This window comes from Prunus dulcis, chromosome 1, assembly GCF_902201215.1.
Source record: "Prunus dulcis chromosome 1, ALMONDv2, whole genome shotgun sequence".
NCBI lineage: Eukaryota > Viridiplantae > Streptophyta > Magnoliopsida > Rosales > Rosaceae > Prunus > Prunus dulcis.
In genome coordinates, this window is record NC_047650.1 from 4,000,528 (window position 1) to 4,021,787 (window position 21,260).

The following is a 21,260-nucleotide window of genomic DNA, read 5'->3' on the forward strand; positions in this document are numbered from 1 at the left end:
TGTCACTTAGTCATGTCTTTTTTGAGGGCGAGTAGAGGAAAGCCAGTCAGTGGAGTCGGACAGAAAATGTCACCGATGATGGTGGGTAGGAGATCTTTGCTGGAGAAATTGTCATTGCCTAAGTGAAAAATCATGTAATAAAAATCTAAACTAAAAAGCTAATATTGAATCTAAAAGTTACGTAGAATTTGGTATTGCTCAAAGCTCCCAGCCCAATCACAGTAGAATCCGACCCCAAAAAACAAAACGAAAACAGAAGAAGAAGCTCAAACATTTTTAGAACCAACCTGTTTATACATTTCTCTTTCTCCCACCATAACTTACAAGGATTATCAGAAGAGCCAACAATTCTTACAATCTTTTTCCCATGTCTGGTTCTCATAGTACATCAATAAAATGAAAAGCAAAATATCAGAGAGGAGAAAAGAACTGGGTTGGGGCAACTTAAATACAATAATAAGCTTTGTATTTATTAGCAGTATTGTCTACCAAGAATATCAACGGCAATTTAACAAACCTCTATCATACCAAAACTCAGCTCTGCTTACTCTTCGCATAAATATAACCGGTGGGATGATCCCAGAGTGCATGTGTATAGCTAGCAAGCACCTAATTTTTCTTCTATCCTTTGAATCCATGTGTACTCTAGCAAGAAGTTGCTCAAAACTTGTAATTCAAACTGACGAGCCATAAGCAGTCATGACGCCATTTTTATCTGTATTTGCCGGTGGACATGTACGAGAAACTCAACATAGGAGGGGCCATTGGGGCTCTGGTCTTCGACCATATAAGAGAAAAATAACGTTCCTACAGGGAAAGAGAATACAATACTTAATCAAACCATTTAATAAGATTTCTTTATCTTAATGCCTTCAACTGAATAATAATGTTAACTATGTTAAATAGTTCACTTAAGTAACAGTATCTCAGCCCGAATATCAGATATTCTGTCGGATTCTTTTTCAAAGACAAGTTTCGTCTTAGTCATCCACAACTTATCTTCCGAAGGTTGAAAGGATGCTATTACTATAGTTAACTAGTTACTTATATATATGTAGTATAAAAATTATCTACTTCGCAACAGACAAGCTGTGGGGATAGTAGTTGTCTCATTCAGTTTGCTTTATATATGGTGGTTCTAACGCACTCACCTGATGGATCTCCTTTCTTACACAATTTTAAGCTGCAAAAAAACACGACAAATTACAAATCATTACTTTACATGAAAATATCAAAAACTGAATTCAAATGCTGTAATTCTTTTCTTCCTTGCGGATAAGAAATCACTAACGGAAACAGTATCAATCATACCGAAGGTAGGAACATCTCTGGCGCCGTATTTCATTTACCACTTCATTCAGCTTCTTCGATAATGGATTATCATACTGCTGCAGCACATACTGGGCGAAAGAACTTACAAGTTAAACAATGATAATTTACACAGAAAATAGAATAAATACAACTGACACACACAGATTACAAAATCCTCATTTATCAAAATCTAAACAATCATAACGTATAATCAAGAATAAAGAATAACGAAATAAGCACCCAGGCTCCCTCATCCCAGGGAATCAAGTTCAAACTCAACACCTGAGGCATGAGGCTAGGATTGTAATTTACAATTATGTCAAGCAGAATATAAGTAATCAAAAAGATAAATCATAAGGTTACCTGAGTAGGAAGTTCATCAGCAGAGGTGACGCCAAAAAGTTGTTGCAAAAAGTTGGAATCCACCAAGTTCCCAATATATATAAAACAGTCCTCACCATTCTCAAGAAGATAAATTCCTTCATCACTCACGTGTTCGCTAGAAAGCGGAATCACCGGAGGAATAGGAGATTCGTCACCCTCCTGTAAATTAACGGGAAGCTACCAGTGATGTAAAATTCATATTTTAAAGCATCATACAAGAAGTTAAATGACACACCTTTTTCGAATCAAGGTCATGAATAGCCACCATTCTGGGGTAAACCAGTGGCACTGCCAAAGGAACAGAAAGGGAAGAAACATGGTTGATCCAGAAGGACCGTTCATCTATTTTTCCTTCAGTTCGTAGCCCCGTACTTTTGATTAATGCTGACGAAGGAACATGAGCATGACAATCATCAATATATTGTACAAACTTTCTTTAAGAAGCTGATTGATAATTCTGCGAAATATGTTTGTGCAATGGAGAGGTATGCTTTTCTTTAAAAACATTTTATCAACCAGAACAGAAATGCTTTCAGTGTGATAAGCAGTCCCTTGCTGTGTTCCAGCCAGATAAAATGATTCGGAAATCCAGTATTACTCCTAAGGGACATTTTTTGGGGTCTGATTGGATCATAGCTCATGGAAAAACAAACACTTGTGATTTGGTTCAAAGAAAAAGATCCAACTGGTACATTTTGTGCAAAAAGGAGGAAGAAGCTGGAACTCACTTGTTCTTACATTCATATAAGTTGATATAAGTATATATGCAAAAAAGAATATACCGAGGGTGTATAGTGGCAGGAGCTTCAGTGCCTCTGGAAGAATAAGCTGTCCAGAAGATGATACAGTAGCACAGAATTTACGATATGAAAGCAGACTACTGATGCACAGATTTGTCACTTGTTCCCGTACACGCAAGAGGGCACTTAAAGGAATTTCATTTGCCGCTGTACACAAGATACAAAAAGGACGTATTGTCAGAAATCTTCCAAATGAACTTAGACGAATGTCACAACAAACTGCAACCGTAAAAATAATATATTTTGCAGGATGTAGCAAGCAATTGAAAGGAACATAGAGAAATATAATTTTACATGCACATTCAAATCAGTCAGATGGGAACGATGAAAGACAAATGTTAAAGATATTGATTTTCATATATAAATTCACAAATTTAAGCTCTGGGTTTAGCTGAGGAAAACAATAGTTATAAATTATGAAAGGATCATAACAAGAATAACCGCATACAATCATATACCTTGCTTCATGAAACATGCAAATTGAGTGTCCAAGTCGGCAGCACGAAACAGATTACTTAGCATACTTGTGCATGGCAGAGACAGCGTTGTAACTCGAATTCTCCGTTGGCCATACACAGTCGTGTATAAAAGGGCACACTGGACATTGAGATACACAAATATGATTAAACAATGAAATAGACATACAGCTGCAGTGGTAGGTGATGTCAACTCAGTGGTATGATAACAGATACAAGTAAAAGGTCAAAAAGTATTATATTATATTACTGCATTGGAAGCCTTAGGCAGAGCCGCAGAGAGCAGAAAAATTGGAATTTACCTGAAAAGCACATTCTGAGCCATCCTGTAACTTATCATCGTGTTTTAAGGTCACCATAATAGTTTTGTCACAGTCAATCTGCACAATAAAAAGGATTGGTAAGGATAAGGGGGGAGAGAGAGAGAGGCAAAAGAGAATGAAAACCAGAAAACAATAATTAAATAAATGAGCAATAGTCAACATAATCAGGGGTTGAGGGGCATTATACTTCCATGGAAGATAAATGATAAGTGAGAGACATAATGTGTTTGCAATCAGGGATTTTGTAGAATATGTACGAACCCCAGGTAGGTCAACATCCGTAGGAATACGTTTACAAAAGCTTCCATGGTACTCTTGAACTTGAATGCCCTACAAATGATGAAAACAAAATTAGCCTACTAGAATAATCGATTTGTAAGAACACAGGCAATCATAATATAATACTGGAGAAAGAGGTTGTTCAATAAAATTACCTGGCTGCATCTTACACGCATCACTGCCTCAAAACCTTGGGGCCTTGTGACATTCCATCTAAGATCATTGTAGAGCTTTGCAGGATCAGAGACAGCTGAGAAGGGGTAATAATAATAAACCTGGAAGATGAGGAAAACAAAGCATTGAAGTTAAATCCTCAAAAGTAAAAGGTCAAAGGAAAAGAAGGAAATGCATGCAGTTAGACTTCCCTACGTGTAAATGATCTTTAGTTACAATTCTCAAATGCTTCTCAAATCTGATTTTACAGATTTATGCCAGAGGTGTATGCATAGTTCAAGAAAAACAAAAATATGAAGAAACTAGAAAAATTATAAGACAACCCTTAACAAGATCAGAACAGGTAGAAATTGTGATGTTAGATGTATGGTAATGATAAAAGAAAATTCAGTAGTACCTGCCCTCCAGTTGTTCTTGGGATGACAGCAATAGAAGCGATGTCTATGTATGACTGGGTAGTGATAAATAAGTCGACACAAACCTGGAGCAATTCATGAAAAAAAAAAGAAAAAAAAATTCCAAACAAATTACGCACAACAATTTTCTAATTACCAATAAAAGTCTCAGTCAGCAAATAACTCATATCAATATATTGACTGATTATCAAGTGAAAAGAAATTAGTCAAACATTCACCTGATATTCAGCAAACTCAATTGCCATAGTTTTTAAAGTTTTGTCTGCTGGCTGGAGTAATTTATGGGCCTCCTGAAATATAATTAAATAAAGAAAAAAAAAATTACAAGATAATTCATTTGAACAGACAGCTCAACAGAAAGTAAAATTGATCTGATGATAATTATCACCACTTAGCATATTCAAATCAACAAAGACCTGACATGTAAATTTCTTTTGCAAAAATCAGTCCAACCCCATCTACGTGGCCACCTAATTCGCCAAATCCTCTCGAGGGGTTCAGAAATTGGAGAAATCTTTTAAAATGTATGTAATTCTTATTAACTGGATATATGTAATTAAAAAGCAGGACAGGCTGCAACATGGTACAAAGAAAAGTGAGGCCAAAGGCAAAAGTTACACACGAGGGCTTCCTAATTTGATATGTCAACATAAATTACAAAATAAGATTTTTTTATTATTTATAATTTGTTCCCTTTTGAGATACATAATTATTAATTAAGTTTTTGTAACATTTATTTTCCAAATGAGTAATGGAGCAAGAATTTTGGTTTTCTTTGTCCGAAATTAAACAAAAAGAGCAAAAGACCATTCTATTTTGTCTATTTTTTGTCACATGCAAAAGGCCTTTCATTTTTTTGTATCCTTTAATCTTGTCATTGTTTTCTTCTCTTTGAATGGGCTGTCCTACAACCATAAAGTAGCTTTTCAGATTTCCCTATGGAAGTAATTCAGGCATAAAAGAAAACACAAGCATGGTCTTTCATACAAGATGGGTCATTGGGCTATGGGGTACTCCCAAAAAGAGGTAGAAGATCGATCATCAGGTCATATGGCTATTGGGGATTTCATAACCATAAGTTCTTTTATAATTCCATTTTGGAGTCTCAAATAAGGATGCAATGCGCTGGTTTCTTAATAGTAACTGGAATAAAGGAGAAACCATACCATGTGATATACTCTAAAACACAAAGACGGAGGATGAAAACAAATAAAAGGTATTCATACCTTCTCAGCTGAAGATATATTAGCTCTTCCTTCAGCTTCTCTAGCAGAAAGGGCCCCAATTCCAGTTGATGGCAACACTGCAGACACCATAAATCATTAGTATACATGACAAGAAACCAGGTATCCTGTGAAAGAAAAAGAATATGCTAAATGTGAAAATGGATACGCATACAGATCTTCAACTAGATGTTACAAAAATTGATCTATAAAACACATACATGACAAATAGATATAAGAGGCAACATCACTAAATCATTTGGCTTTAATTCAACTGATAGCATGAATATTGGATCATTTAGACACGATAACAGAGACATGGTGAGAATTCATAAATTACAACTGAAGAAAAGAACTTCTTTGATAACTGGGACCATGGAAAACTTTGACATAAATGTTCTAGGTTGGTTTTTTTCCCGAGTAAGATAGCTTGTTCATCTTTAAGGAATAAGAAAAAGGTAATTTTAGTGACTGAAACTTCATGCAACAAATATGCATTTTCCAACAATTCTTATGACTAGTAATGTTTATGCACCATTCCACCATCTCTTGAGATCCTTAACAGATCAGAGCCATTTGTTTTGTATCCAAACAAGAAAGCAACTGCAACCCCGAACATGTAGTTGTTCATTCTTGGAATAAAATCATATATAAACTTGTTTATAAAGAAACATGGGTACGAGCTTGCCTGACTGAAACACCAAAAGTTTCCCTCCAGTACTCTTTATTGCCAAGAAAGCAGCCTGCGCAAGGAAGAAAACAAAATAAAAATTGAATATAAGCTATGAATTTACACATATCAAACAATCTATCCTAAACAAAAAAAAAAATGCAAATCATAGAGTATTAATTATTCCCGTAGCTAGGCCACAAAGCCCAAAACAGCAACAAAAGAGCAGAGAACTATGTCAATTAATTGTTCTCAGTGAGATTAGACACGGTGCTCCTCATAATAAAAGAGATATTTATTCAAAATCCCATTTTAGCAAGATATACTATACAAAAACTCATATAGAGCCTATTTGGAGAGAAAAAACCAAAACTAGCCACTAGTCATTTTCTAATTGGTTCTTAGTGTGTTAGTTAAAATTTTATAAGAACCAATTAGAAAATAACAAGTGGCTAATTTTGGGTTTTTCACTCCAAATAGGCTCTATAAGGGCTTTTGTATATTATGTCATACTAAAATGGGTTTATTAGTGAAATCCTCATAATAAAAGCACTCCAAATGCATTTTGGTTGTCAAACAAATGTCGGGAAAGGCTAGAAAAATACCAAGGATAGGGCTCAATGGCTGGACTGGTTAACCAACAGCAGTCAAAGTGTTAGCTGCTTTGATGATTTATTTATTTTAATATTCATATATACATACTTCTAGGGATAATTTCATAAGTTCCTGAGAAATTTGCCTATCTAAAATATAATACAATTCTGTTATAAATTATTAAAACTATTAAGGATACTATAAAACTATGTCAGAAGAGCATAAATGTTTAGGTTTGATGCATTTTATTCATAAAGGTGTAGCTAGAATAGAAAAAGCAAGATACATGCACTATGCAGCATGGCTGTTTAATGCCTTGCAATCATTAGGTCTAGTGTTCAATGACCACCCCAAATGAGATTTATCATTTAATACCAATGGCTGGTTTAACAGCTCAAATAATGGGTCCGGGCCACAGGTGGTGGTATGACCACTAGTCAAACAATACAACCTGCCTTGTGACTGAAATAAACTAAGAAGGTTCAGACTGGAAGTAAGTCCAGTTGAAGGCCCAACCAGTCAGACTGTATACCACATATCACAACAGCTCCATTCCATAAATCTCTCCAGACCCGAGCTGATTGGAGGATATATAAGAAAGTTGATCAGTATTTTGTCAAGAACAAAACTGTGATACAGTCAGCTTTCTGGTTTATGGAAGCACCTATACCTTTCATAAAATTGTTCCAAATATTTTCTTAGACTAAACACAACAAAGAATGATATTAGATTAATTATATGAATTTTTCCGCTCATCATTTTAATTGTTACATGTACATTCTTTGCCTCAAGTTATTCAACTAAAATGAAATTCCAAAATCATAAAATGTTTTCCCTTCTGATAATGCTCTATTATGGACAAAAGGGCCAAAGAGGAACTAGATGAAAAAAAAAGGGCATGCGCAACCAACTACTAGTAGTTGGTACTAAGCTTCCTAGCATCAAGCATATTATGCATATCACATATACTCGAAGCATGTTTTCATATCCATTTGCAATTTTAATGTTCTGCATTTGCAAATGAAATAGCATACCACAAGCAACATAAAAAGTTCAGGACATATAACAGTGTCACACTGCAACATACCTTGATTGCTGCACCAAAGGCCGATTCGGCAATTTTACTGTTTTGAAACATGTTCGGAATACTGTCCAACAATTGCTCCAAATGTTGACGGCACTAAGAATCCATAATACAAAAATCTAAATTTAATAAGAGGCATATAGAAATTCAATAAATTGGATGACAAACTGACTTATGGATGATTGTTGGAAAATTTTAATGCATTAACATTGAATAACTACTCAGTACATTTCACAAAAGAGAAAAAACAACAGCTGCTGACCTCGGAAAGTTGAACAACCACATCAGTCTCCAAAGGAGTGTAAACATCTTGTACATCAGCAACAATAAGCATCAAAGGCTGCAAATATGTTGGACCTCACTATCAGTGTTAAACCTTTTCAAAATAATTGTTCACCAAAAGTACAAGCCAAATCCATCAAAAGCTACTCTTTATATAACCAAACCTATAAACCAAATAGAATAGACTTTAAGACGATAATAGGAAGGAAAATTTCTATTGACCTGCTGCAGCGCGCGTTTCAAATTGTAAAAATGGACTGTAGAGTCAAAAGTCGCAATTCCCACCATTGTCCGAGGACCTTCCTGCAATAATAAATAATTCAACACTTGAGACAAAAGTTGTTTCATTTAAATGTATCACTAATGACTACAGTTTTGGAAAAATGAACTAAGCAAATATGCATACATAAAAAGATACATAGATACATGCGCGCGCACACACACACACACAAACACAAAGACACACATACATAGTCAGAGACATATAATGGTTACCAACGGCCTCAGTCATAAGGAATACAATATAAAGAAAGAAAATGTGTATGCAATTCAGTACATAAGCAAATGACTCTAGCTAATTGACAGCACAATCACAAGCTGTTTAAGAAACTCACAGGTAGATCAGCAATAACTTGATTGATTGCACTGCAAGCTGCAGCAGTTGCACCAGTTTGTATGGCATTCATGGATACATCGACAAGGAAGAAGTACACAGCTGGCATAGGATCACGCACCTGAATTATCAAAGCCGAATCATAAATGAGATGATCAAGAGAAACAGATAAAAGAATTATAAGTCTAGTGAATTACGCAAAAGCAGTTCAGTTGTTCAGTAGTCTTTGAGAAAAACAGACAATGGGAACAGCCCTTCTACTTGGGGCTCAAAAGGCCAATTCAAATTAGTCAATATGAGTCAATAGAGAACACTTATGTTATGCAAAACTCTATAAAAAAGAAATGAAAATAAAGTGTTGCAATGGTTGCTCCATCTTCAAAAGATTTACATTCATTCCCTCTGTTCCCTTGATAAGTTAGGCATGCAAAATAAAAATGGAATACAGTATTTGGGCATGAAATTACTCCATGTCACAACGATTTGATAGGACACTCAATCTGGGCCTGCAAGAATCTCCAGAGTTCTTAGATCCAAAGGGGGAGAGAGAGAGAGAGAGAGGAGAGGCGGAAGCAAGGCTTTTTTGGACTTAACAAAGGTAATAGAAGGCTTACATAAGAGTCTATCAGATGCACTGCAAATGTAGGTAACCATTATTGGCAGGTTACCAACATGCCAAGGATAATTTGCATTCATTTGTCTCAAAAGGAAAAAAAAGGAAAAAATATACTGGATAACAAAACACGGTTATCTGACTGCAGTTATAATTGCAGATAAACTAACCATGTATTCTTTTGAAGCAACAAATTCAACTGTTCCTCTACATAGTTCAGGCCTATCATCAGCATCTCTGCGCCTACCATCTGGACCCAGATTGCAGTGGTAGTCACGGGGAGTGTCATCAGTAAATCCTGCAGAAGAATGGCATACATTGTAGGATCACCACTTTTGCATAAATATACATAGTGCAGAGTACACCTTAATCCACAGTCCAAAGAAGAGACCTTCAAGATTCCAAGAGCTAAAACAGGAATGATAAATTACATACTCTCAAGAAGGTATGACTTTTGGCAAACAGCCTTCTTTTGAACATTTAAAATGATTGTTTGAAAAACTGAAACGTTTTTCAACCATGTTCATGTTACAGATAAAAGTTCAAAAACTTTTCCAAGCCAAATAAACAGTGAAAACCTACAAACGAACAAGAAAAACAAAGCCAAAAACGAAAATAAAAAACAAGTAAAGAACATAAACACTTCTTTGATGAAGTTTCAAGACCACCATATTTATCCTGCTACATAAACTGAAACTATTACATAAACATAATACAGACAGAAATCTCCCTCACCACACAAGTTACAGATGAATCGCCTGCCTTGGTCAATGAACTTCATGAAAGGATTTATGTAGCCTTTGCAACGAGAACATCGAACAGGACCACTTTCACCAAAATCCACAACCTATAACAAAAAGGTTCAGTACTAAAATTTTGGCTCGATGTAACTTTTGGTTGTTTAATTGATTAAAATTTGGTGATTTCGGTTTCTTGTGTATCATTATTTATGGACAGATATCATGCCTTTAGTGGCGGAAATAAGGCAAAAGCAGAGTGGAAGTGTTTTGTATTAGCTTTTTAAAGGTGTCTTGATAGAAAGGATTGCTAGAATTTACAAAAGAAAGCTGGAGAGGAGGCAAATTTTTTGTCAGAAAGAGTGCGATTTTGGGTTTCTTTGTGGGTCCTCAATATCTACAGCATTTCTTTTTCTTTTTGTCTTGTTGGTGGACTACTTGTCTAATTCTGGACAATGATATTGTACCTTATTAACTGTGTTCTAATAAAGTCTCCTTTTTTTATAATAAAATGAACTCATGAATCACATGTTGATCAACAAATGATCTTGTTGTTAGAAGAAACGACTAAAGTTTACTTTTTTAACCAGTTATCTACAATGATAAGTAATGTTGTATATGGAGGAAAAAAGAAATGATGAAGTACTTGGATTGGTTCCTCAGATGGATGAGGAAGGGCAAAAGGCTCAACCAACAAAGATAACGGCATCCCTGATGTTGTCAAAAGATCAGCAGTGCATGGTATCTGGTAAATTGACAAAACATAATAACATTACATTTTTATTTCAAAAAATAAAAATAAAAAATTGCTGCATTGAAATTGAGATCCAAAAGTGTTTTAAGTATATAACAGACAGCCAACCCATGAAAGTTTGACCCCAACCTGATTGATGGTGCACCTCATGTAACGAGGACTGCAATTCCCATTGTCTCTAACAATATAATCACTTGTAGCAGGCTTCAAAGTAATAAAAACAATCAGAAGGAAATAAATAATAGACAATATCCAGTCTTTCACCTGTCTTAAATTTAATTTGTAGCAGGAATTTGTGCAATGACAATTGAAGTAAAAATACATAATTTGAAAAGGGAGAGAGTAGAGAAGTCATAAAGTATTAGGAAATACAGCTAAAGAAAATATTGAAATCAAATATTTTTTTTTTCTTTAAGTTTTTATGGATGAATAAATACCGGAGGTGGATTTGCCTGATTGCTCTGACGAGTTTCATGAATGAGCACCGACGAACTTGGTACAGGCCGAGGAATTTGATTGGGATCGATTTTTGATGATCCAGCCAAAGGTGCTCCAGTTTGACCAACAGCAGGTGAGATGGTAGTCATGGACTGATTTGGTAGTGGCGGGGGTGGCATTCCAAACATTCTAGGTGGTTGAGCAGAACCAGGAAATTGTGAAGGTGGAGCCACCTAATGCAATTCAGTATATTTGAGGAACCAAATCAAAGTAAGAAGAAATGAATCCATGTATTCGTTCTTGTTTCCCCCTATCAGAACAACTATTGTATTCCACTTTGAAAAAGCATTGGTGGAAAGAAAGAAATTGAAAATAGTGTTCAAAATGAATAAGAAAAGAACAAGAGAAGAAAGCCATTGTGTTCAAGTTTATAAGTAGCAAGATTATGCTTGAACATGTGAAATCATAATGTTCTAGATAAAGAATTATAGGAAATAACTAATAATGATGCTACATGTATCAGTTTAGACAGATTGTGATGATACTTTTGTATTATAGTGAATAAAACTCAAAAGCACCAGTGGTCAGAATTTTCTTCACTTGAAAAGAGACATGAGCCTCCACAATGGTGCACACTGGTGTGTGCTACTAAACTCACACTCATCAGCCACTAAGCTCACTTCTTTTTCTTTGGGTCTACTACTAAGAGATAATTTAAATAATGTGTCATCTTAGTGGGTCCCTTGAACTAATCTTACGGAGTAAATTGATCTATCTAGTTTCAGTTAAGTTATATTGGAGTAAGTTGATCTTGCATAGAATAAGCCAAGATCACTATATCAAATAATAAATAAATAATTGCCAGTATACATACCACTTCTTTTATATGAAATATACCTTAGAATTATATGGCCATTCATTTGGATTTTATCAATTAACTTAACTATGAAATGTGATATCTCCATAATAATTCAAAAACAATACCCGTCACTCACCTGCCCTTGTTGCATCGACCATGGCTGTGAGCCATAGGGAGAACCTGGAGGTGGACGCATGGCTTGAGATGCTGCTGAAAATGGTGGCGCCTGCTGAACAGTAGGACCTTGAGGAGCACTAACTGCTGGGCCACCCAGCATAGAGTGCATGATTGGAGTTCGAGGGGGACCTGCTGTTGTTGCCATTGCTGGTGGATGTCCAACGGGTGGTTGAGATGCATTTCCAGGCGGAGGAAAACGGGGCCCACCTGGCATAGCCCCGGAAGCAAACATTGGTGGCCCATTACTCATCATTCTACCTGGTCCACTCGAAGGGGGCATGCTCTGACCCAAAGGCAAAGACCCAGGCCCTGAGCGAGGACCTGATGCTGGTAGCGGTGTTGAAACTGGACCACTCTGTAAACCTGATGTCTGGAAAGGACTAGGAGGTGGCCCAGAAGCAGGAGCTAACCCACCCACCGGGGGCAAAGACCCAGGAGGCGGTCTAGACACAAATGATGAAGGCTGGCCAACAGGCGGCCCAGTGGGTCTTACTGGGGCGGTGGCAGGGGGTAATACTGGTTGTGGGGGTCCTGATCGAGGTGTTGCAGGTCGTGCAAGTGCAGCCGGGGGAGGGCCAGGCCGAGAAAACGGGGGCGGAGCGCCAGGAGCCCCAGCAGGAGGGGCTGATGAATGGAAAGGTGGTGCTTGGCCAAAAGGGGATGGTCTAGGGGCAGAATTAGGCATGTTAGGCTGCCTATTAAGATTCAAATTCTGCATATTATCTGCTAACGAATCAGGGTTTCTCTGAGCATTGTTAGTGTTGTAATTAGGGGGTGGTGGGGTGTTACTGTTATTGGGCCTGGGTGCCCCTGGGGGAGGCACAAAAGCTGCCATTGATCACAGAAATCAAAGACCAAGATCCCCTTTTTTCTTCACAAAAAATCTTCAATTTATCAAATCAACAACCCACAATCCAAATCTACAACCACAAAACAAAAACAAAGATACCCAAAATTCAGAAACTCATAATTCAAATACCAAATCAACAGATTGAAATGTTCGCATCATGCATAGATCAATCACCTCCTCTCTCACACATAACCTCAATTCAACTCAAAGGCTAATCACAATTAATGTACTTCGATATAAAAATATTAAAACATATACATATATCTAACAGCACTCTCCTGATCATCGAATTTAACAGCATTCTTCCAACATATCACAAAAAAAATACAAGATCTAAGATTTTCTTATTGAAATAAGTTGTGGGTATTGATCAGAGACACGAAAGGAAAAGGCACCTGGTGGTGGTGGTGGGTTGTTGCTGCTTCTGCTTCGTTTCTCTGCGGGAACAGTCCTCTGCAACTACAGGCAAGGTGGTATGACGGACCAAAGTGAAGGCAGTGTTATAAGACCAAAAAAAACTTCCTTAATTAATAATCATCCCTGCGCATAGGACCCCCCCGGTTTTTTCTTTTTCTTTTTTTCCTTTTTTTTTGGTTTTTTTTGGTTGTTTTGTTTTTGTTTTGTTTTTTTTTTTGTTTTGTTTTTGTTGGCTGAGTAGAATTTATAAGCTTTCTAAAAACCAATAAAATAAAATAAAGTCGACTTTAAATGAAAAATAAAAAAACTAGAACGCTCTATTTCTTGGCAAAATAATGACAAATAATAGCGTAAGAATAGAAACAATTTGTTTTTTTTTGGTTTCCTTTTTCTCCAAAAAAATTTTGGGAGGAGGAGTCCTACGTTTAACAAAATACTACAATCCTTGACCATTGACAAGTTGACAACTGGGAGAAAAATACAATCCTTGACCATTGACAACTCTTAACCAATTTTTTCTCCGTCCGGTGCCTTTTTTTGCCCTTTCTTGAATTCTATTCATAAAATTAAGGGTAGGCATTCAAACCGGCGAACCGAAAATTCGAGTCGAATCGTACTAAACTAAACCGGAAAAAAATTGAGTTGACCAAAAAATCAACAATAGTCAAAAACCGAATCGGACCGGTTTGGATCGGTTCCATGACTTCAAAAACCGAACCTGGCCGAACCAAACCGGTCAAATTAAAAATATATATAATTTCAATACATATTTATATTTAATGCTATATTTTTAATTTCACTAAAAAAAAACTAATATTTATCCAAGTTCAATTTCAAAATATATCTCTTTTCTAACTTTAATTTTTTATATATATGAAATTGAATAATTTGTTAATTTTCAAGTAAAAAAATAATATTTCAGTTGAGAATTATATTAAAAAATAATTTTAAAAATTTTATAATCTGGTTCAAATCGAACCGGACAATTTTTGAATTTTTTAATTAAAATCAAACCGAACCAAACCGGATGAATAGTACCAGATCGGTTTTAATTTGAGGCAAAAATCGGTCCAAACCAAACCGTGCCCACCCTTACATAATAATTAAAAATTATTTCTCATAAAAACATAAATATGTATTTTAATATTTATAAATAATAAAAAATATATTTAATTACCCAAAAAAAAAAAAAAGAATGCAAATTTGGTAAAATATTTAATTACAAAAAGAAAATAGTTTAAATAGTAGAGGATAAAATTGTTAAAACGAAGGTTTTAAATTAAAGCATATAAGTAAACAAACGGTAGTGATCAATATTATTCTTTAGCTTACTGTATTTTTTTAAATTACAAGCAATAGTATAAAGGCTTATTTATTGTACTGCCCCTGAAACCATGGTCAAATTTCACTTTACTTTTCTGAAAGTTGAAGTGACCCACTTTACCTGATATTTTACATCTCACTTTACCCCTCGCTGTCAAGTCAATCAAAAAATCTGTTAAAAATGCTGATGAGGTACAAGTTGAACCCATTATTATACCTAATTATATGTCATGTATGCAAAAATTAGTTTGAAAAAAACATAAACAAAACATTAAAAAATTATTGTAAGGGTCTTTTTGTTGAGAGTTGCAATGGGCTTGTAGACTAAGCTCTTTTTCATCCATGTCTGAGTTTGCAACATCAGGGCCCCAAAGCACCCACAAAGAGTTGAAGCTTTAGTGGTCTTCTTCAATAGCAAAATTGCAAGTTTTGATGAGAAGGATATAGCAACTGCTGTAAGGACATTGCTCGACGATAGAGTTGAGCAGGTGCTAAAAGGGCTTTGCTTGAAACATAGCGGAACATGTATTCCAACAGTTGCTGCTTGTTTGGATGGGCTTCCGATAGCTCTAAAAAGAGTTGGAAATAGTTCATTGATGTTGTATAGGCTTGGCATGAAAGCTTGCGTTGGTGAATCAAGATACAATTTGGCTTGGCATAAGAGACTTGTGGTGTAGGAGCTAAGAGCCCATAAGTTTAGCGAGAGAGAGAGAGAGAGAGAGAGAGAGAGAGAGAGAGAGAGAGAGAGATAGAGTTGGAAATGGAAAAGCTTGGAATCGTAGCTAGACTATATCTTCCGGCAGCTCTGGAATTTCTTCCACTAGCTTGAATGGGTTTCTTGAAATAGAGAAAGTTAATTCTGATGCTTGAATCTTAGGATTGTGATATGTAGAAATTCTTGTGTGATGTTTAGGGCCTCGCATGGTGACAAAAAGGGCAGAAGGAAAGCATTAAGGGTTGAGATTTTGGGTGATGAGAATGGAGTTGCTCGTGCTTTGGGTTTCTCACCAAAAAGGTGATGACCATGATTTTAGCTTGACTTGAGAGGATGGGTGTTTCAGATCTAGAATAGGGCTTTCTATGTGTGTGTGTGTGTGTGTGTGTGTGTGTGTGTGTGTGTGTGTGTGTGTGAGGGAGAGAGGAGAACAAGTTGGAAAAGATGGTGCTTGGGCTTGATGTTTTGAGCAATTAGAGGATAGGCTTGCTCGCTCTACTTGAGTTGGTTCTTTAGGATTGGGAAGAAGGATATGGAAGGGAAGGTGCTTGCGCTTGATGTTTCCAGCAGTTAGACGATAAGCTCGCTCCACCACTCCGGTTGAGTTGAGTCTTCCCCTGCTCTGTAGCCAATTGCCTCTTTTTATAGGCTTTGGAACCCATTTTTACCCCAAAAACCCTAGATGGTTTCTTCTTATTTAGCCAAGCCTTCCCCTTTCTTTCCCTTCAATTTCTCCAATATGGCTTTAATCATGAAATCTCCCTAAAATCAGCTAAATCCATGGCTATTAAGAAAAAACATTTTGGTGCACCAAAGCCTTCCTATAGCTGGACTTTCTAGAGGCTTCCTTTCCAAGCAACGCCCCAGCTTGGCTTTCCTTTTTCTTTTCATGCGTGAGCTCATATGGGTAAAGATGGGTAAAGGTGATGGTCAAACAGAGAGGTTGAGGCATATCTCTTTCACTAGCCTAGATATTTATGTAAACTAGATTTTAAGGGTTTTAGTTTGAATTTGGCAAGGCTAGTCTGATCTCAAGGGAAAGGTTGGAATTTCTCTACTTCGACAGGATACAAATATCTAAATTTTATATTTTTAGATACTTTTTCAGACCTATTGTCGATACTAAGTAGCAGCCATTTTGGACCTTAGCTCCATGGAACAATATACTAACTACTACTGAAACATAAAAGAATTGAAATCTTAGATCAAAACATTATGTATGGATGGTATGAACTACCTAAACGAGAATTCTTCAACAGCTTACCATGTGTTGGCTCAAGAAAGTGGGCTTGGGTTTTGGTCCTCCCAAGCAGCCCAAAACCTCCACCTTTTGAACCCTCGATAAGCCTTATGGACCCTTATACCCATCCATGCCACAACCTACTCAACAAGCCCCATGCATATATGTGGCTTGGGCCTACTTGAGCTTGTCGGGTGGTTTGGCACTAAAATGAGTCGCTTGGCATGGCATGTTATTTGCGTGCTTATGCTTCGGCTACGTTGTATTGCAGTGACTAGGGGCTGTGTTAGATAATTCTTGACAAAGAAGTGGGCTAGGTGAGCTCAAGCATGTGACATTGTTAAACTTTACAGGTTTGCATGTGAAATTGGTAAACCAATATCATGACCTTCCCACGTGCCAAATTCTAGTCTCGCTTGGCATGGCGCGAATATCAAAGCTTGTTTAGGCACTTTGTAGCCATATTTGATGGGCCTTTTTGTCCCTTTTATAGCACAGTAATGAATTGAGCCTAAAAATATGAACGAACCTTCCTTGAGATTTTTTGAGCATTTTTTGGGCCTCAACAATTATCAATTCCCTCTTTGCCTCCCCATCCCAAGCACACTTACCCCACTGCCTACCTCCCACCTCCCACCTCCCACCTCCACAACCCCTCCCTTTCCATATCACTCCCACCTCCAGTGAAGACGCGACTCATACTTTTTTTTTTTTTTTGGGGGAGAAAAAAGGGGAAGAACCCCAAGAACAACCAAGAAGACTACACAACATTAATCAAGCGAGCCTAATGAGCCCCCAAGTAATCATCAATCAGTAGAGAAGCAAGCCTAGCAGGGCTCTCCTCAATCAACCAACCATTAGGATGACACTTGATTAACTCAGTGGACATGACTTAGACTTTGACAAACTAAAAAGTAATCAAATTTTTTTATAAAAAAACAAACAATAAATTTTCTTAGACAACAGAAGGTTTCCAACCTGAAAATTACATAAAATAAAATCTGTAAAGCCCTGCCAGAAGTTAAACTTATCCCACAAAATATCCACCTCCTCTCCCTTAAAGCAGTGCATGTTGGAATTACCCAACTAAAATTAGTTGCCTTTGCCAGTAAATTTATTGGACAGCAAACACACGAACCTAGAGCTGATTGGCAAGTGGAAAAATTTGGAGGTGTTATCACTGGGTTCATGCTTAAATTTGGCGAAAACACTTGCAATTATACAAACACATTGCAAGAATTTTTATGGTTTAGATTTGTCCAAAAGCTCTGTTCATGGGCGTGAGGCATTGTCAATTGTGTAGTTGGTGCCCAAAAATGACATGACAAAATTGTATATTTAAAACGTATACCCGTACGGTTTTACTTTCTAAATACATTTGGATATTTTAAAAGTATAGCCATTCGGCTATACCCTTTAAATACTAATATATTCAAATATTTTAAGATTATAGCCGCGTGGCTATACGCTTTAAATATATTCGAAGCAAACACGAAGCTTGTGTTGGCGTGACTTGTGGATATTGACTTACTTTCCTTACACACCAAGAATTCCTATTATAATTGTAATTGATTTACTTTAGTTCCTGATTTCCTACTGCAAATAGATTTAGGAATTTATTATTTACTTGTCCATTCAGATTTCGTTGTATTATAAATATGACCTCCTACAAGGAGAAGAATACACAGAAAATTCCCACAAACAAATATTCTCTTATAGTTTTCATATTTTAGCATGGTATCAGAGCGGCGATCTTGGAATTGCTGACTCTAGTTTCAACCCCCCGCCGCTTCTATGGGGGTTGATGATTTTTTCAACCCTCATGGAGGTAGCACCACCGACTCCTTCTCTCATTCTCCACCAACCATCGTTGAGTTGAGTGCCTAGATGGCTCCGCTCCTATAAATGCAGACTTTGACCCCGAACCCGATCCAGAATCAGGATCACCTTTTGACGACCTCGACCCCGACTATGACGACGACGACCCCGACCCGACTCTGAAGACGACCCCGACCCCCACTCCGATGATGACCCCAACCCCGAATTTGTCTCTGATTCAGACCCTGATCCCGATTTCGACTCGGACTCCGGCCTCGACTCAGGCTCAGATTTCGATCCCAATTCCTACTCAACTTGTATCCTATGCATCTTCCGCTGCACAGATTATGACTTCTAGACTAACGACCCCGACACATGGACCAGATTGCGCATATTGTGGTGATCCGAGACACACTTGTGAGACTTGTTTTAAATCGCATGGCTACCCCAATTGGTGGGCTACTCTTATAGATCGAGGACAATGCAATATGACCAGTAATGGTACTGGTTATGGATTCCATACTTTCGATAAGATTGATTCCAAGAGCTGGATAATTGATTCCGGTGCAACTGATCATATGACGTTTGATCCTGATGATTTTCTGAATACTACACAACCTCGACGAACTTGTATTGCAAATGCCAATGGTGTTACTTATCCTGTGACAGGGGCTGGCACTGTTGCACTCTCATCCTCTCTCACACTATCTAATACTTTACTTGTTCCATCTTTATCCACTAAATTGTTGTCAGTTAGTCAGCTTACTGAACAATTGAATTGTTGTGTACTCATTTACCCGAGTTTTTTGTTTGCTTCAGGATATTCACACTAAGGAGATTCTTGGTCGTGGTACTAAGAGAGGGGGCTATATTATGTCGATGACTTCAGTCCCGGCATGGCTAACAGCGTGACACATCCCTTTGATAGCAAACAAAAGCAAATCTGGTTGTGGCACCGTCGATTGGGACATCCGTCTTTTAGTTATATGAAGCATCTTATACCAGATTTATTCTCAGGTTTCAAGGACTCCGACTTCACATGTGATACTTGTATTTTGGCCAAGAGTCACCGTGTGCCCTACCCGTTGAGTACGAACAAGTGTACTACTCCATTTACGTTAATTCACTCTGATGTCTGGGGACCTTCTCCTATTACTGCTCCTTCTGGTGTTCGATGGTTTGTCACATTCATCGATGATTGTACACGGATGACATGGCTTTATTTGCTGAAGAATAAAAATGAAGTGTTTTCCTGTTTTCAGTCCTTCCACAAACAGATGAAAACTCAGTTTAATGCTCAAATCCAGATTCTTCGCTCGGACAATGGTGGAGAATTTGTCAATCATGACTTTCAGACTTACTTCCAACAACATGGAATTATCCATGAGACGACTTGTCCTCAGACACCACAACAAAATGGTGTTGCTGAACAAAAGAATCGACATCTTCTTGAAACCGCCCGAGCACTTCTGATTGGCGCTCATGTTCCTCGCCATCACTGGGATGATGCTATTGTCACCGCAGTTCACCTGATCAACCGCATGCCTTCTGGTGTATTGACCTTTAAAACTCCCTTACAGGTGCTTGCGCAACACAGACCTCTGCCTTCTGTTTTGGTACTCACACCCCGAATCTTTGGATGTGTGGCTTTCGTTCATCTCCACAAAAATCAACGTAGCAAACTTGATCCATGTGCGCTTCGTTGTGTTTTTGTGGGTTATGCCACTCATCAGAAAGGCTACCGTTGTTATCACCCTCCTACCCAACGAACCTATGTCACTTTGGATGTGACCTTTCTGGAATCTGAGCTGTTCTTCCATGACCCATCATCCAATTCTACACTTCGGGGGGAGATACGAAGTGAAGAGCAGAATTGGAACAACTTGGAAAATAAAGAAATTCTCCTTTGTACAGAAATGATTGATCATTCCGAGTCTAGAGCACGAGATTACTCTCTGTCGAAAAGCGACCAATCGCCCATTCATAGCGATCAATTGCCTGACCCACCTGATCCATGCGAAGATATTTCTGATCCGAGTCTCACACCTACAGACAATACAGAACAACAAGATGAAGACCCCCCCTCTAACTCAAGAGTACCAACAGACCAATCTCCTGAGAATATCCTTGAGGTAACTACTCCTACTAGACTTGTGCATTTAGATGATAAAACTATTGGATATCAATTACCTTTCAGGCAAAATCGTGGAAAGCCACCAAACCGTTATTCACCTGATATTGGCAAGACATCCAAGTATCCAATTGCAAATCATGTATCCTCTGAGAAGCTGTCTGAACCACTCAAGGCTTTTGTGCATCAGTTGTCTGCTATCCATATTCCAACCAAGGTCTATGAAGCATTGAAAGATCCTAAGTGGGTCCAAGCTATAAAAGAGGAGATGAAAGCCCTTGAGAAAAATCAGACTTGGACATTGGAGACTATACCCCGAGGAAAAAAGACTATCGGATGTAGATGGGTGTTTACTATAAAACACAATGCAGATGGATCTATCGAGCGATACAAGGCAAGACTTGTGGCAAAATGGTACACACAGACCTATGGTATAGACTATGAAGAAACCTTTGCTCCAGTTGCAAAGTTAAACACCGTCAGAGTCTTATTGTCCCTTGCAACTAATTTGGATTGGCCACTACACCAGTTTGATGTAAAGAATGCTTTTCTACATGGC

At 37.5% G+C, this 21,260-nt stretch overlaps 1 protein-coding gene across 1 annotated transcript; it reads right to left on the reverse strand.

Annotated features, from left to right (window-relative positions):
- Positions 1–249: 249 nt before the first annotated feature.
- Positions 250–13,675, reverse strand: LOC117628481 (protein transport protein Sec24-like At4g32640). The gene is made up of 25 exons (XM_034360953.1): positions 13,453–13,675; positions 12,167–13,127; positions 11,171–11,404; positions 10,863–10,937; positions 10,626–10,724; positions 9,978–10,089; positions 9,413–9,540; positions 8,631–8,750; positions 8,239–8,319; positions 7,997–8,074; positions 7,738–7,830; positions 6,075–6,129; positions 5,390–5,466; positions 4,382–4,453; positions 4,145–4,228; positions 3,729–3,848; positions 3,556–3,624; positions 3,274–3,351; positions 2,954–3,092; positions 2,478–2,642; positions 1,931–2,079; positions 1,675–1,854; positions 1,312–1,400; positions 1,152–1,183; positions 250–807 (listed from the first exon to the last, which is right to left on the reverse strand). Exons 2-25 carry the CDS (start codon positions 13,040–13,042, stop codon positions 698–700), a joined length of 3,315 nt encoding a protein of 1,104 aa, XP_034216844.1. The 5' UTR covers positions 13,043–13,127; positions 13,453–13,675; the 3' UTR covers positions 250–697.
- Positions 13,676–21,260: the final 7,585 nt, after the last annotated feature.

What these genes read in the sequence shown, in the direction of transcription:
- LOC117628481 (XM_034360953.1), bottom strand. Translation starts at nt 13,042, where the DNA reads ATGGCAGCTTTTGTGCCTCCCCCAGGGGCACCCAGGCCCAATAACAGT. An exon ending in TTGCTTCAAAAGAATACATG is followed by an intron (nt 8,751 to 9,412) that starts GTTAGTTTATCT and finishes TTGATAATTCAG; the next exon opens with GTGCGTGATCCTATGCCAGC. An exon ending in CTGATGAACTTCCTACTCAG is followed by an intron (nt 1,401 to 1,674) that starts GTAACCTTATGA and finishes TCTTTCGCCCAG; the next exon opens with TATGTGCTGCAGCAGTATGA.